Consider the following 16876-nt stretch of genomic DNA (forward strand, 5'->3'; position numbering starts at 1 on the left):
TCCTTTGTTTTCGGATTGCATTTCCTTAGGATTCTTCCAATGAATCTCAGTCTGGTATCCGCTTTATCGACGATCAACTTTATATGATTATTCCATTTTAAATCACTCCTAATACTTACACCCAGATAATTCACAGAATTGACTGCTTCCAGTTGCTGACCTGCTATATTGTAGCTAAATGATAAAGGATCTTTCTTTCTATGTATTCGCAGCACGTAACACTTGTCTACATTGAGTTTCAATTGCCATTCCCTGCACCATGCGTCAATTGGTTGCAGATCCTCCTGCATTTCAGTACGATTTGCCATTGTTACAACCTCTCGATATACTACAGCATCATGCGCAGAAAGCCTCAGTGAACTTCCGATGTTATCCACAAGGTCATTTATGTATATTGTGAATAGCAACGGTCCTATGGCTCTCCCCTACGGCTCACCTGAAATCACTCTTACTTCGGAAGACTTCTCTCCATTGAGAATTACATGCTGCGTTCTGTTATCTAGGAACTCTTCAATCCAATCACACAATTGGTCTGATAGTCCATATGCTCTTACTTTGTTCATTAAACGACTGTGGGGAACTGTATGGAACGACTTGCGGAAGTCAAGAAACACGGCATCTATCTGGGAACCCGTGTCTATGGCCCTCTGAGTCTCGTGGACGAATAGCGCGAGCTGGGTTTCACACGATCGTATTTTTCGAAACCCATGCTGATTCCTACAGAGTAGATTTCTAGTTTCCAGAAAAGTCATTATACTCGAACATAATACGTGTTCCAAAATTCTACAACTGATCGACGTTAGAGATATAGGTCCAAAGTTGTGCACATCTGTTCGACGTCCCTTCTTGAAAACGGGGATGACCTGTGCCCTTTTCCAATGCTTTGGAACGCTACGCTCTTCTAGAGACCTACGGTACACCGCTGGAAAAAGGAGGGCAAGTTCCTTCGTGTACTCTGTGTAAAATCGAACTGGTATCCTATCAGGTCCAGCGGCCATCTCAGTAAAATAAGAGCAACAGGGCCACAGTGGTAACTTGCGCACAGGTGATCGCTGTCAGCTTAGCTGTTTGAGCAGCGGTCTCAGTACCTGACGGGTACAGCGAGGAGCTGTTGCGGCTGCGGCGGCGGCGGCGACTGGTGGTTGGCGGCGGACTCCTCGGCGTCCTCGAGCTGCGTGTCGGCCGGCCTGGCGACCTTGGTCTGCTGCTGCTGCTCTGTCTGCTGCTCTGTCTGCTGCCTGTGGGGAGAGGCAGACGTGGGACGCCGCCGCCCACTGCCCGCCGACGGCGACGGGGAGCCGACTCGCGGCGTAGCCGGCGCTTTCTGTGGGCAAAGTTAACGCGCTCTCTGTGGCGCTCTGCTTCTGGCGCTGTCATCCAAACACCAGGTATGTGGAAGGGAAAGAAAGAACTCGGTTCGGAATTCTGTCAACAACTAGCACATAATAGACCGACGAGAATAACACGGGAAGTGCCGTAACCCGATTTCCCAGAAACTTCGCTCAGTGGAAGAGGGGTCAATAAACAGACACGTGTCTCGGCTTATCTGTAGTTATTGGACTGTCTCAGAGAAAACCACGGTCAAAGTTTTCGAGGTACTGCATGCGCTTTTGGCGAGTAAAAAGCCCACCCGAAGCCGTGGCACCGTGGCTACCATTGTCGCCACACAATTTATGCGCCTCGTGTTCGAAAGCCGATTATTATTTTTGTTTAATTTTTGTCTTTCATTTATGTACTCGTGTCCTTACAAGATTACCACATGGATATTTTCCACTGTATGCTGAAATAACTTTGTCCTTGAATGAGATTTTCACTCTGCAGCGGAGTGTGCGCTGATATGAAACTTCCTGGCAGATTAAAACTGTGTACCGGACCGAGACTCGAACTCGGGACCTTTGCCTTTCGCGGGTAAGTGCTCTACCATCTCAGCTACCCAAGCAAGACTCACGCCCCGTCCTCACAGCCTTACTTCTGCCAGCACTTGCCCGCGAAAGGAAAAGGTCCCGAGTTCGAGTCTCGGTCCGGCACACAGTTTTAATCTGCCAGGAAGTTTCGTATCAGCGCACAATCCGCTGCAGAGTGAAAATTTCGTTCTGGAAACATCCCCCAGGCTGTGGCTAAGCCATGTCTCCGCAATATCCTTTCTTTCAGGAGTGCTAGTTCTGCAAGTTTCGCAGAAGAGCATCTGTAAAGTTTGTAAGGTAGGAAGCGAGGTACTGGCAGAAGTAAGGCTTTGAGGACGGGACGTGAGTCGTGCTTGGGTAGATCAGATGGTAGAGCACTTACCCGCGAAAGGCAAAGGTCTCGAGTCTCGGTCCGGCATACAGTTTTAATCTGCCAGGAAGTTTCTTAACGGTGTCCTCATTCGTCTACTAATTGTATATCTGGTGAATGAATTAAAAAAGAAGTTAAAATCAATACCTGAGTGGAAAAAATAATTTCAATTATTTTCTGCGAATTTGCTGCAGGGTGTCTTGATTCATAACCAAGTGCAAGTGCTAGTTTTCGGAAAACTGATCCCTTATGTGTGGTTTGCCGCTAATTTATTACCAACGTGTGAAATATTCAGCAATGTTAACGACGTTACTTCCTCGAGTGAGATTACGAAAAAATGTCTCTCAGGCAAATCTGCGACCGCGCGGTGCTCTTGGCGTTCTGAATTTCTGTTTCTAATGTTTCTACAATCACTATCATCCAAGATAGTGCACCAAATCGTCCTGAAGAATAAACAAAAGAACAAAATACAGGAATAAGAATTGACATGAGAATGAAATATGAGAATATGAGACTTTATACAGATTGTAAACCCGTGAAAATGCCAAACACACATATTATGTAATAAGTGTATGACACTTATTGTGAAATACAGCTGTCATTTTAAACTTAATTAGCGCCTTTGTATCCCCTAGCTTGATGAGAAATATTCGTTAGGTTAGGTTCGGTTAGTGTTTAACGTCCCGTCGACATCGAGGTCATTAGAGACGGAGCGCAAGCTCGGGTTAGGGAAGGATTGGGAAGGAAATCGGCCGTGCCCCTTCAAAGGAACCATCCCGGCATTTGCCTGAAACGATTTAGGGAAATCACGGAAAACCTAAATCAGGATGGCTGGAGGCGGGATTGAACCGTCGTCCTCCCGAATGCGAGTCCAGTGTGCTACCACTGCGCCACCTCGCGAAATATTCGTGTAGTAACCTTTTACGGACATGGCTAGATTAATGAAAAAATGAAATAAAATGAATAAAAACAATAATCGGGGCACAAAAGTGAGAGACTGCGACGCTAGCCAGTATACCTCAGTTGGGCTTAGCGCATCGCACGATAAAAGGCATTTAAATTACGTCGAATACTTTGACGGTTGTTTTCTCAGGAACGATGGAGTAGCTACGGATAAGACGAGACACGTGTTCGCTTATTTTGGCTCCTCTTCACTGAGAGAAGTTCATGGGAAAACGGGTTAGGGTACTTGCCGTTTTCTCCTCGTGAGCACAATAGTGTATTAGGCAAGGATGGAGAAACAAACACGGCTGTGTCCTTCCAAAAGAGCTTGAGAGATTTGGGAAAACCATGGAAAAGGTAAATCTCGATAGCTGGACGAACATTCGAGGTCCTTACTTGCCAATGAGGGGTTCTGCACCATAAGCACTGCGCAACCTCGCTCTGTTTGTTGACTTGTTGGTTCATTGTTGACGAAGTTATGACAGTTCCTGACGCATGGAGACACTTGAGTTTTTTCTAGCTGTTTATATTTTGTTCGCTGTTTCATTGCTGTTATCTATGATACGCACGGCTTCGTATTACGGCCGTGAACTTCTCCGTGTTGTTTCACCATGAGCCTTCCTCGATTAAAGGAGCTATTTTCTATAACGAAAATACTATGGTAAGTAATCTAACAGGTTCAGAGTGGATAAAGACTGTGAAGAGATTTCTTGATTTCAAGATAGGCTCTCTCATTTCTTCGGTGGTAATTCCAAGCTCAAGTCCTTAACAGCAGCAATACTTAATCGATACAGTTATTGCCACATTCACAGGAGATACTGTATGCATCAGGTGCTTTCAAAATTTTACTGTCTTTATTGAGGTTTAATATTTTCTGGGGCACTGATGCGCTCTGGATCACTAATCTAGAGCTGCTCCAGTGGAGCATCCAACTTTTCTTCTATGTACTGCGACTGTGGCACTGGCTGTACAAAAAATACTCAATTTCTGATTAAATAATTTGGCTTGCGTTTAGTTGTGTCTATACACTATAAAAATTATTCTTTTATAAAAAATAATCATTTAACATTGCTTCACAACAGCAGAAGATGCGCTTAGAAATGGCCTGAAAGTGATGGTCGAAACCAATCGTGAACTTAAGTAAAGTATTTAGTATTTTTCAGCAACTGGAGCGGATTTTCATAAATTGAATGTAATACAGTTGCGCGATACCAGCACTATACGAAAACGGAGGAAGAAAAAAGGATAAAGTTGCTTTAAATCGTCGTGTACACAGACGGATTAAGTTTTCAATAATATTGTTTTTTCCAATAATGTCTGCAATGTCTATTCTGCGACGACAGGTAACTGGCACCTCTGATATTAATAGTTTTAGCACACTGAAGTTCCTTGAAATCTCTGATAAATTCAGATGTCTGATCGTATGTAATATTCCTTGAAGCATTTGAAGTGTGTTGCAGCACTTTGTATGCGAAGTTATGTCTAAGTTCTTCGCCCTCTCGGACCATCAACATCCTAATCATCCTAGTTATGATACCTATTCTCTTTTCTTTGTAATTCCCAGTTAAAGAGCCTCTTTGTATTATTTAGCTCGGTGTGACAGCTTCGATTTCTTCTCTTCGCAAAATCTTCAACTTGGTGCACACGCCAGCGTGCTATGGACAGCGGCGAATGATGCATCACGTTTGGGGCCACGCCATACATGGAGCGAGGACTGAGCTTTTTTTTTATCCAGAGTGGCTGGCCGAAGGAGTTGGACAGTAATAGCTACTATCATGTGTAAACGGAGGACAGGCTGCACGTTGTCAATAGCATGGGGGGGGGGGGGGGGGGGAGGGAGCCTCAGCAGAGCATACAGGCACTTGGAAGACGACTGGTGAGAAGGTAATGCAGCTAAAAACTTCCAAGGAGAGCAATCATCTGGATGTTGGAAAGCGGGAAGCTGTGATGCAAAGTAGCGAGGCAGCCTGGTGCACTTGCAGTCGGGGCTGACAGTGATTTTCTGTCAGTAGGGGGAATCATTCCAGTTTGGAACAATGAAAGTACTTGGCTTTGTGAATCCAGGATACGCACTGCGACTTGGAGTCTAGTGTTTTTAGGGGTGCTGTGCTTTCAGCTATGACAGTTACAGAGAACTGTACTGGTTGCGACCATTTGATCAGTACAGTCTTGTAGCGCAGGCGGGTATGTGTGTGTTGGCCATATTAAGCTAGCAAGAGACCACAATTTTCAACTACAGTGAAGTTGCTGTAACCTAGTGTAGTAAGGAGGAACATTTTATTTTGTTGTTGTTGCAATCAATAGTATTTTGATCTCTGAATGTTGCTGGGATTCACAATCTTGTTCTCATTTGTTGTGCCCACCAGTGGAGAATTTGGGCTGATGTATTCTACTGCTGATTTTATCTCTCTTGTTAATTGCGTCCTCAATGTTAGTTGAGGTACACTCCTGGAAATTGAAATAAGAACACCGTGAATTCATTGTCCCAGGAAGGCGAAACTTTATTGACACATTCCTGGGGTCAGATACATCACATGATCACACTGACAGAACCACAGGCACATAGACACAGGCAACAGAGCATGCACAATGTCGGCACTAGTACAGTGTATATCCACCTTTCGCAGCAATGCAGGCTGCTATTCTCCCATGGAGACGATCGTAGAGATGCTGGATGTAGTCCTGTGGAACGGCTTGCCATGCCATTTCCACCTGGTGCCTCAGTTGGACCAGCGTTCGTGCTGGACGTGCAGACCGCGTGAGACGACGCTTCATCCAGTCCCAAACATGCTCAATGGGGGACAGATCCGGAGATCTTGCTGGCCAGGGTAGTTGACTTACACCTTCTAGAGCACGTTGGGTGGCGCGGGATACATGCGGACGTGCATTGTCCTGTTGGAACAGCAAGTTCCCTTGCCGGTCTAGGAATGGTAGAACGATGGGTTCGATGACGGTTTGGATGTACTGTGCACTATTCAGTGTCCCCTCGACGATCACCAGTGGTGTACGGCCAGTGTAGGAGATCGCTCCCCACACCATGATGCCGGGTGTTGGCCCTGTGTGCCTCGGTCGTATGCAGTCCTGATTGTGGCGCTCACCTGCACGGCACCAAACCCGCATACGACCATCATTGGCACCAAGGCAGAAGCGACTCTCATCGCTGAAGACGACACGTCTCCATTCGTCCCTCCATTCACGCCTGTCGCGACACCACTGGAGGCGGGCTGCACGATGTTGGGGCGTGAGCGGAAGACGGCCTAACGGTGTGCGGGACCGTAGCCCAGCTGCATGGAGACGGTTGCGAATGGTCCTCGCCGATACCCCAGGAGCAACAGTGTCCCTAATTTGCTGGGAAGTGGCGGTGCGGTCCCCTACGGCACTGCGTAGGATCCTACGGTCTTGGCGTGCATCCGTGCGTCGCTGCGGTCCGGTCCCAGGTCGACGGGCACGTGCACCTTCCGCCGACCACTGGCGACAACATCGATGTACTGTGGAGACCTCACGCCCCACGTGTTGAGCAATTCGGCGGTACGTCCACCCAGCCTCCCGCATGCCCACTATACGCCCTCGCTCAAAGTCCGTCAACTGCACATACGGTTCACGTCCACGCTGTCGCGGCATGCTACCAGTGTTAAAGACTGCGATGGAGCTCCGTATGCCACGGCAAACTGGCTGACACTGACGGCGGCGGTGCACAAATGCTGCGCAGCTAGCGCCATTCGACGGCCAACACCGCGGTTCCTGGTGTGTCCGCTGTGCCGTGCGTGTGATCATTGCTTGTACAGCCCTCTCGCAGTGTCCGGAGCAAGTATGGTAGGTCTGACACACCGGTGTCAATGTGTTCTTTTTTCCATTTCCAGGAGTGTATTACTTTCTGGTAGGGTATATTTTATGATTTTGTATTCTGGGCTAAGATTGATGATTGCCTGTTTCCTTGTTCTCCTTTTATTGTTGTGTTATTATTTTTGTTATAATAACTCTAAGACAAAAAATAGTGACGCATCACGAAGGAATTATCCGAATAGGCCGGAAATCGGTAGATGTGATTACATTTACAGAGAAACAAATGATTACAGTTTCAGAAAAATTGGACGAATTACTCAAGAAAAAGGACTTCACAAATTGAAGAAGTCATTAACGCGTTGGTCCACCTCTGACATTTTTGCAAGTAGTTTCCGACTTGGCATTGATTAATAGAACTGTCGGATGCCCTCTTGAGGGTTATTGTGCCAAATTCTGTTCAAGTGGCGGGTTAGATCGTCAAAATTCCGAGCGCATTGGAAATGCCTGTTCGTAGTGGTTGAAACATTCTTATCTGTGGAGAGAACTGACGACTTTGTTGGCCATTATGGGGATTTCAAGGACGAAGGCAAGTAGTAGAAATTCTCGCGGTGTGCGAGTGGGTATTATCTTGATCAAAAGCAAACCCATGATGGTTTGCCAAGAAGGGCAAAAACACGTGGCGTAGAATATCGTCAGTGTCACATTGTTCCGTAAAGGTGTCACTGCTGACAACCGAAGGGGTCCTGCTACGAAAAGAAAAGCCACCAGCGATCGTTTCTGCTGGTCGTCGGCCGTGCGGCTGGCGACAGTCAGATTGGACCCACTGCTGTCTGGGGCGTCTCCACACCCATCTTTCCTGACCATCAGGACTGAATTCGGAATGGGACTCGCCACTGAAGACATTTCTGCTCGCGGACGAAGACGAATATGGAGACGCCCCAAACAGTGGTGGGATAGCAATTTGACTGTCGCCTACCATACAGTTCAACAACTAGGAGTTATGGCCCCTGGGGTGCCATTTCTTTCCTCAATTTTTTTTTTAACATCTGCGAACCCTTACGGCACAGTAGTGAGTCGGCAATATTCCACGCCTTGTTTTGTTGTCCTTCATTGCAAGCCATCCTGGGCTTATATTTCACGTAGAAAATGTCCGCCCACACGAAGGGAGAGCTTCTAACGCTTGCCAAACGTTACCTCGGCAAGCAAGGTCAACGGGTCTCTCCCAGTTGAGTCCGTCTCGAGCATTACGAGCAGAATTCCCCAACCTGCTCGGGATTTTGACCATCTAACACGTTAATTGGACAGAATTTGGCACAATATCCCCAGGTGGACATTCAACAACTCCATTAATCATTGCCAAGCCGAAAAATCGCTTGCATAAGGGTCAGATGCGGACCGCGCGTTATTGACTTGCTGCGTGACCGTCATTTTTCTTTTGCTTGTATCGTATTTTCTTGACCCCTTAACTGTAAAGTTAGAGAAACAGAAAGGAGCATATCATTTTACCGTGAGTTCTATTGTGTTATACAGGGCGTTACAAAAGGGTACGGCCAAAATTTCAGGAAACATTCCTCACACACAAAGAAAGAAAATATGTTATGTGGACATGGGTCCGGAAACGCTTACTTTCCATGTTAGAGCTCGTTTTATTACTTCTCTTTAAATCACATTAATCATGGAATGGAAACACACAGCAACAGAACGTAACAGCATGACTTCAAACACTTTGTTACAGGAAATGTTCAAAATGTCCTCCGTTAGCGAGGATAGATGCATCCACCCTCCGTCGCATGGAATCCCTGATGCGCTGATGCTGCCCTGGAGAATGGCGTATTGTATCACAGCCGTCCACAATACCAGCACGAAGAGTCTCAACATTTGGTACCGGGGTTGCGTAGACAAGAGCTTTCAAATGCCCCCATAAATGAAAGTCAAGAGGGTTGAGGTCAGGAGAGCGTGGAGGCCATGGAAGTGGTCCGCCTCTACCAACTAACGAACTAAAATGAGCTCTAACATAGGAATTAATCGTTTCCGGACACATGTCTACATAACATCTTTTCTTTATTTGTGTGTGAGGAACGTTTCCTGAAAGTTTGGCCGTACCTTTTTGTAACACCCTGTATATTACTCGTAGGTTTTGCATCTTGGTAAACTGGGTCATTTTCCAACCTAATCTAGACCTCTACCTATGCTACTGATCAGTCCATCACCACAGCCTATATTCCATGTATTTCAAACACTGTCAAAGACGCAAAAGGAGTGTTGTCAGTGTTCTATTCTCATATGACGTTCCGTGCTAAATTAATACGAAACAGAATATGTGGTGACGGTAGATTCATTTGACCGGCCCGGCTGGTGGCTATTACTGACCTTGGGGGCTGACTTTTTGGGAGTGTGCGGCGGTGACTTGTCGTACTGGTGGCGGGCGCGCACCTTTCGCGGCGTGGGTGGGGTGCGGGCGGGGCTGGCGGGCGCCTTGCGCGGCGTGGGCGGCGTCGCGGCGGCAGTGGCGGGGGCGGCGCCGGCGGCGGAGGCCTGCGAGGGGCGGCGCTGAGCGCGGCGGCGCGCCGCGGGAGAGTCCAGGCTGAGGCCGCGCGAGAGCGGCTGCGGCTGCGGCTGCGGCTGCGGCTGGTCGCGGTCGCGGAAGCCGGGCGCCGTCGCGGGGAACACCGGCTCCAGGTCGGCGGGCGGCGCGCGGGCGCGCAGCTCGCGCTGCAGCTGGATGAGGCGCGCCTGCTGCTCGCGCTGCTCCTCCTCCAGCTGCCGCTGCCGCCGCTGCTCCTGCAGCCGCTGCAGGCGCCGCTCCTCCTGCAAGGCACCGCACCAGCTGTCACTCACGCTGCCTTCTTACGTCTTCTACACATTACGAGAGCCGTGGCCCGCTGTTAGTGAAAACTGTAATTCCAAGGAGATGTGAGATTCCAGTGACGTTTATTCCGTGCTACAAGCATTCGCACCCGCATATCAGTACTTTTGCGATGATCTACATCTACATCTACATCTACATCCATACTCCGCAAGCCACCTGACGGTGTGTGGCGGAGGGTACCTTGAGTACATCTATCGGTTCTCCCTTCTGTTCCAGTGTCGTATTGTTCGTGGAAAGAAGGATTGTCGGAATGCCTCTGTGTGGGCTCTAATCTTTCTGATTTTATCCTCACGGTCTCTTCGCGAGATATACGTAGGAGGGAGCAATATACGGCTTGACTCCTCGGTGAAGGTATGTTCTTGAAACTTCAACAAAAGCCCGTACCGAGCTACTGAGTGTATCTCCCGCAGAGTCTTCCACTGGAGTTTATCTATCATCTCCGTAACGCTTTCGCGATTACTAAATGAACCTGTAACGAAGCGCGCTGCTCTCCGTTGGATCTTCTCTATCTCTTCTATCAACCTTATCTGGTACGGATCCCACACTGCTGAGCAGTATTCAAGCAGTGAAGGTAAGCAACTAAGCTATTGTACATGCAACAACATTAGCTGATTTCACTGGTGTGCCTGCCCGCGGCTCGTGCTATGGGGACTAGTGTTGCTGCCTCTGGATCACACGGTCCCGGGTTCGATTCCCGGTCGGGTTGGGGATTTTCTCTGCCCTGGGCCGGGTGTTGTCCTCATCATTTCATCATCATCGTCATTTGTGACTAGACTGGATTGTGAAAAGAAAATGGACTATGTAAAAATTGGGACTTGTACGGTCGCTGATGATGCGCAGTACCCCACAAACCAAACATCATCATCACTTGTCTGCCTGTCTGGGTAACCATGGCATGATACATAATCCCTCTCCCACCCCTGCTTTGACTGCCTCAGTGCTCGGTGACATGGCACACACACACACAGCGATGCTGCTGAGTGGTTCATGCAGACGGGCACAGACAGGTGGGCGCATCTATTCACTATGCTACTGAAGCAGCTATACACCATACAGTGTGTACATCATGTTTCAACTACACACATCTCGGTTCCGAGAGCTCCGGAATATGTACAGAAAATTGGAATAGAGATCAACATAAACATCATTTCTGCCCTTTTTATTACTCAAGAATACCATACCTTGCATACAGCGAAACCTTCAGAGGTGGTGGTCCAGATTGCTGTTCACATCGGTACATCTAATACTCTGTAGCAAGTCCTCTTGCATTCATCTATGCCTGTATTCGTCGTGGTATACTATCCACAAGTTCATCAACGCACTGTTGGTCGAGATTGTCCTACTCCTCAACGGCGATTCGGCGTAGATTCCTCAGAGTGGTTGTTGAGTCACGTCGTCCATAAACAACCCTTTTCAATCCATACCAGGCATTTTCGGTGGAGTTAATGTCTGAAGAACCTTCTGGCCACTCTAGTCGAACGATGTCGTTAGCCTGAAGGAAGTCATTCACAAGACATGCAGGACGGGGGCGCGAATTGTCGTCCATGAACTCGAATACCTCACCAGTATGCTGCCGATATGGTTGTACTATCAGTTGGAGGATGACATTCACGAATCGCACAGCCGATACGGCGCCTTCCATGACCATCAGCGGCTTACGTCGCCCCACATAATGCCACCCCAAAACAGCAGGGAATTTCCACCTTGCTGCACTCGCTGGACGGGGTGTCTAAGGCGTTCAGCCTAACCGGGTTGCCTTCAAACACGTCTCCAACGATTGTCTGGTTTAAGGCGTATGCGACACTCATCGGTGAAGAGAACGTGATGCCAGTCCTGAGTGATCCATTCGGCATGTTGTTGGTCCCATCTGTACCGCGCTGCATAGTGTCGTGGATGCAAAGATGGACCTCGCCATGGACGTCGGGAGTGAAGTTGCGCATCGTGCAGCCTATTGCGCACAGTTTGAGTCCTAACACGACGTCCTGTGGCTGCACGAAAAGCATTATTCAACATGGTGGCGTTGCTGTCAGGATACCTCCGAGCCATAATCCGTAGGTAGCAGTCATCCACTGCAGTAGTAGCCCTCGAGTGGCCTGAGCGAGTCATGTCATCGACACTTCCTGTCTCTCTGTATGTCCTCTACGTCTGAACAACATCGCTTTGGTTCACTCCGAGACGCCTGGACACTTCCCTTGTTGAGAGCCCTTCCTAGCACAAAGTAACAATGCGGACGCGATCGGACCGCGGTATTGACCGTCTAGACATGGTTGAACTACAGACAACACGAGCCGTGTACCTCCTTCTTGGTGGAATGACTGGAACTGATCGGCTGTCGGATCCCGTCCGTCTAGTAGGCGCTGCTTTGCATGGTTGTTTACATCTTTGGGCGGGTTTAGTGACACCTCTGCACACTCAAAGGGACTGTGTCTGTGATACAATATCGACAGTCAACATCTGTCTTCAGGAGTTCTGGGAACCGGTGTGATGCAAAACTTCTTTTGATGTGTGTATAATGATTCTTAACATGGTCTACATCCACTGATGTTAAAAAAAAAAAAAAAGTGTTACATCCCGTACTTCACACTTTTAAGTGCCAACTTTGATAGATTTTTACTTCCCAAAGTATATGTCCGAAAGAACAGACACCTCTTCAGTGCAGATGCGCACAAGACTAACTCTTAGGGAAATCGGCGAAATTCTGTGATAATGAGGATAATGGGCAAGGAACACTACATTAGCAATGTGTGGCTAGGTTGAGAATTTGGGTCTGACGGGGGGTATGGTATGGTAGTCTGTGCAGTTTCGATAACCACTGTGTTCAGATGGCGCAGTGGTCAGCACATCTGCATGGTAAGCAGATGACGTGGGTTCAAATCCTGGTCCGGCACAAATTTTCAACTTTTTACATTGATTTAAATCACAGCCCGATTCCCCCAATGCCAGTAATTCCTTTGTGTTTTGATATTTGTATTAGTTTGAAATGAATGGCAAGCAGGTGATGCGGGCTCAAATCCCGGCCCGGCACAACTTTTCAACTTTCTACATTGATTTAAATCACTGCCCGATCGCCCCCCAATGCATGTCATTCCTTTGTGTTTTGATATATGTTTTAGTTTGAAATGAATGTCCACTTGCAGCCAATGTTTGTCATTCCCTTGTGTCTTGATATATGTGTTAGTCTGAAATGTTTCCTACTTCACTGCGCTCGAGAATCTTCTACAAATGCTGTTTTTCGATTTTTTTTGGGTGTTAGAAAGTTGATTTACGGGCACTGACCGTCAAATCCCAAAAGTATGAAGAAAATCGAAGAGGTCTGTCCCTAAGGCCCCGTTGTGAGACAAACAGAGCATTAGCCTGCTAGTCATGAAGGGGGTGCTCAAATATAGAGCAGTGCCAGGTGATGATCAGTCTGCTGGTGATGTCCACACTTACACCCTGCAGAAGAGCAGGGTCTGTAAGCAGTGGTAGCAGGATGTTGTACTGAGCACTGTGTCTGACTGGGAAAGGCGGCTGAGGCTGTGACTCGCTGGAAATCGTCAGATATACACACAAACAAGGTCTTGCACGACGTTCCAGCAAATGTTAATGCGCTGCGCGTTACCTCAAATATAGCAGCAATGAGTCTCACGGTGAGCATAGAAGGAAATTGGCACAATTTGTGTGGTTGTGTCCACCCATTTGATTGCTCATCTTCGATTCTTCCTGTTGCCAATTGAATAATTTATTAAAAACTTTTATAGCTGTTCCACAACGCCTTGTTTTCCCACTTCAAATCACATGCAAACACACACACACACACACACACACACACACACACACACACACACACAGAGAGAGAGAGAGAGAGAGAGAGAGAGATAAAGTTTCTCTCTGAAAGCATTCCATCATTATCTACGGCTACATTTAGCTCTGTGTTTTTCTGAGGTTCCCAATTTGTTAGATGTCTCCTAGTCATGTCTTTACTCTACCAATATAAAGGGTGGTTATAATTAAACTTTCGTTATTTGAGCCAGTGTAGGTGTAAGCTATTTACCGTATGGGGCCAATTTTATAGGAATGGCATTTAGACTGTGCACTGCAGGATTTGCGTTCTTAGTAATGTTAACGTCACGACTGGCTGTTAGGCACCAGTACTGATACGGTGATGTAAGATTCAAACACAAGCATGTGTGTGCATTGCAGCTGCACACAGTCAACATGGGCCTGGGGCAAGGCGAGCACAGCTTTACTCTCAAAGCTGTTTCATCAAAACAGCAGCATTAGTGCTGGTGCTATTCGCGAGTATATACACATTGAAGGAATACGGAGAGATCCTCTTTCCACACCGAGGTAGAGGAAGAAGATTCCGAAGTTCGAATTAACTGGGATGTGGGAATTTCTCTTGAAGGAGGCGACGGCCAATTGCGCCACATATTTTTGAAGAAGTTGCTGTTGGCATGACTGAGAATGCTCGACGTAATGTGCGATCTTCAAGGATTGCACGAACTGTGTCATGAATGCTGAACTTTCCAAGACCCATCACTGGAAAAGTGCTTCAATCTCTTGTGCGGTTCCAGACTATTGTGGATGCATATGGTCGTCGAATTGGGCAACTTTCGTAATCTGGAACGTAAACATGTTACCCAGTAAATAAATGTTATACTCTCATGTTCAAATTAAAATATGTTTCTTTCAATGGTTTATTCGTTATTTCTCTTTCGCATATCATTACAAATGTTTCACCAAAGTTTAATTTGCTACGCTCACTCGTTTTCCATGCGGGCCTTCTGAAGTAGTGAAAGTTTAATTACAACCGACCTGTGTGTGTTCAGGCCAACGTTTGAGCTGCAGTGGTAACTGTGGTGTCACCGCCAGACACCACACTTGCTAGGTGGTAGCTTAAATCGGCCGCGGTCCATTTAGTACATGTCGGACCCGCGTGTCGTCACTGTGTGATCGCAGACCGAGCGCCACCACAAGGCAGGTCTCGAGATACGGACGAGCACTCGCCCCAGTTGTACGACGACTTTGCTAGCGACTACACTGACGAAGCCATTCTCTCATTTGCCGAGAGATAGTTAGAATAGCCTTCAGCTAAGTCCATGGCTACGACCTAGCAAGGCGCCATTAGCCTTGCATAGTTTGACAGTTATCGTATGAAATGTCTCATCAAGAACGATGTATGCAACAAGGATGATTAAAAGTTAAGTATTAAAACAGCTACGTACTTTTCTTGTTACCACTTATTACGTATCCTGTTTCAGACCTCTATCTAGCCTAAGTGAGATTACGCGTGCCTTTCGGCTACTTCAGTGTGGCGTAGCTGTCTTGTTACGCCACAACAGTAACACAGGTTGACGTCAGATCACCGTAGTTAAAAGTTGTCGGGCTTTGCACGCTCTTGGATGGGCAAGCAGGGCGCACTCAGCTCTTTTGGGGCCAATTGAGGAGCTGCTTGAGGAAGAAGTAGCAGCTCCTGTTACGAAAACTAATAACGGCCGGGAGAGCGGTGTGATAACGACATGCCTTTCCATATCCGCACCCGGTGACCCTTATGGATGACAGGGTGTTGTGTGCTGTCCTTAGGTTAGTTAGGTTCAAGTAGTTCTAAGTTCTAGGGCACTGATGACGATAGATGTTAAGTCCCATAGTGCTCAGAGCCATTTGAACCATTTTTTTTTTTACCCTTATGGTTGGAGTGTCACAGCGGTCGGCCAGTATCGTTGGACCTTCAGGGGCCTGCTCGGACGGAGTATGTGATCTGTGTCTCTGTAGCAGGACAACACGGACATGGTGTGCATCCACTCCATACAGTCAGTGGTAATTCATCGTCTTCTTGTAAGGTCTTGCTCTGCTGGTCTACCGGATTTCCAGTCCTCCGTCATGGTCGGCACTTTCTAGACTTAACACAGAATACGGCCGTCTTTGATAACCTAGATACTAGAATTGTGGATCCTCAGCTACTGTTCGTATATTACCAGCGGAAAAATGCTCCTACTAGCCCAAAAAATCGAATATGGTTCAAATGGCTCTGAGCACTATGGGACTTAACATCTACGGCCATCAGTCCCCTAGAACTTAGAACTACTTAAACCTAACTAACCTAAGGACATCACACAACACCCAGTCATCACGAGGCAGAGAAAATCCCTGACCCCGAAATCGAATACCTTGCTGTTTATTTAAAAGACTGACTGAAAAGTGAAGTGCCAGCTGCCTCATTCCACCTTCTTCAGCACCTTTAAAACTTTTCCCAAAAGTTTTGGCATGCGAACATAATCGCGCTTTTTTGATCATACAACTCACTTCACATTTCACAACCTCCCCTAACTGTAACTCACTCACTCCTGCTAGTCGATCGCTGTAAGTCGCTCGCACCCATCCACTCCCAGTTGCCATGTCTCATTCATTCAACACAACTCATTGTCATTATCTCTTTGTGTCTGTCTGTCATTGTCTCCTTTCTGCCCTGATACTGCAGTCCCCTCACTGTCTCCCTCTTGCTACCTATTCCTGCTAATATCTCATTCCTTCCTACCTACTGCTGCAATCACTTTTCACTGCCATTACCTCTCAGTCCCTCGTCGTCACTGTGCCCCTTGGCACTGCCTCCTTCACTCATCACCTAGCACTGTTTCATCACTGTCAACTATATTCCATAGCCACTGTGCCGCGGAAGGTAGAGTGAGGCAGCTGGTGCCCCACTTTTCAGTCAGAGTCTTTTAAATAAACAGGAACATATTTGTATTTTTTGTGCTCCGATAGGAGCAATTTCCCGATTATTTCTTTCTTTTCCCTGCTGCAGCAGGGCATGTAACTCATGAGCAGAAATGTATTGGTTATTAAAGTTTAGATAGTTTACCTATGTGAAATTGAAATAATGCAGAATTAATTTTACATCTTAGACGGGGTTTTATGTGCAAAACGTTTTACACCTCCTTCAGTATTACAACATTGGGTTTCCAGATAATAACGGAGACACTTCACAATGTCTTTATCTGTGCTACGTCACTTTATAAACTAAGTTCT

The 16876-nt window shown here is 47.2% G+C and overlaps 1 protein-coding gene across 1 annotated transcript in view; it reads right to left on the reverse strand.

The window, feature by feature from the left end:
• The window catches only part of LOC124606276 (serine/arginine repetitive matrix protein 1-like), a 208266-nt gene that overhangs the window by 43451 nt on the left and 147939 nt on the right, over positions 1 to 16876 (reverse strand). Inside the window, exon 8 of the mRNA XM_047138256.1 lies at positions 1089 to 1324. Within this exon, the coding sequence (XP_046994212.1) occupies positions 1089 to 1324 (236 nt within the window). The remainder of the gene's footprint in view (positions 1 to 1088; positions 1325 to 16876) is intronic.

Source organism: Schistocerca americana, chromosome 3, assembly GCF_021461395.2.
Source record: "Schistocerca americana isolate TAMUIC-IGC-003095 chromosome 3, iqSchAmer2.1, whole genome shotgun sequence".
In the NCBI taxonomy this organism is placed as follows: domain Eukaryota; kingdom Metazoa; phylum Arthropoda; class Insecta; order Orthoptera; family Acrididae; genus Schistocerca; species Schistocerca americana.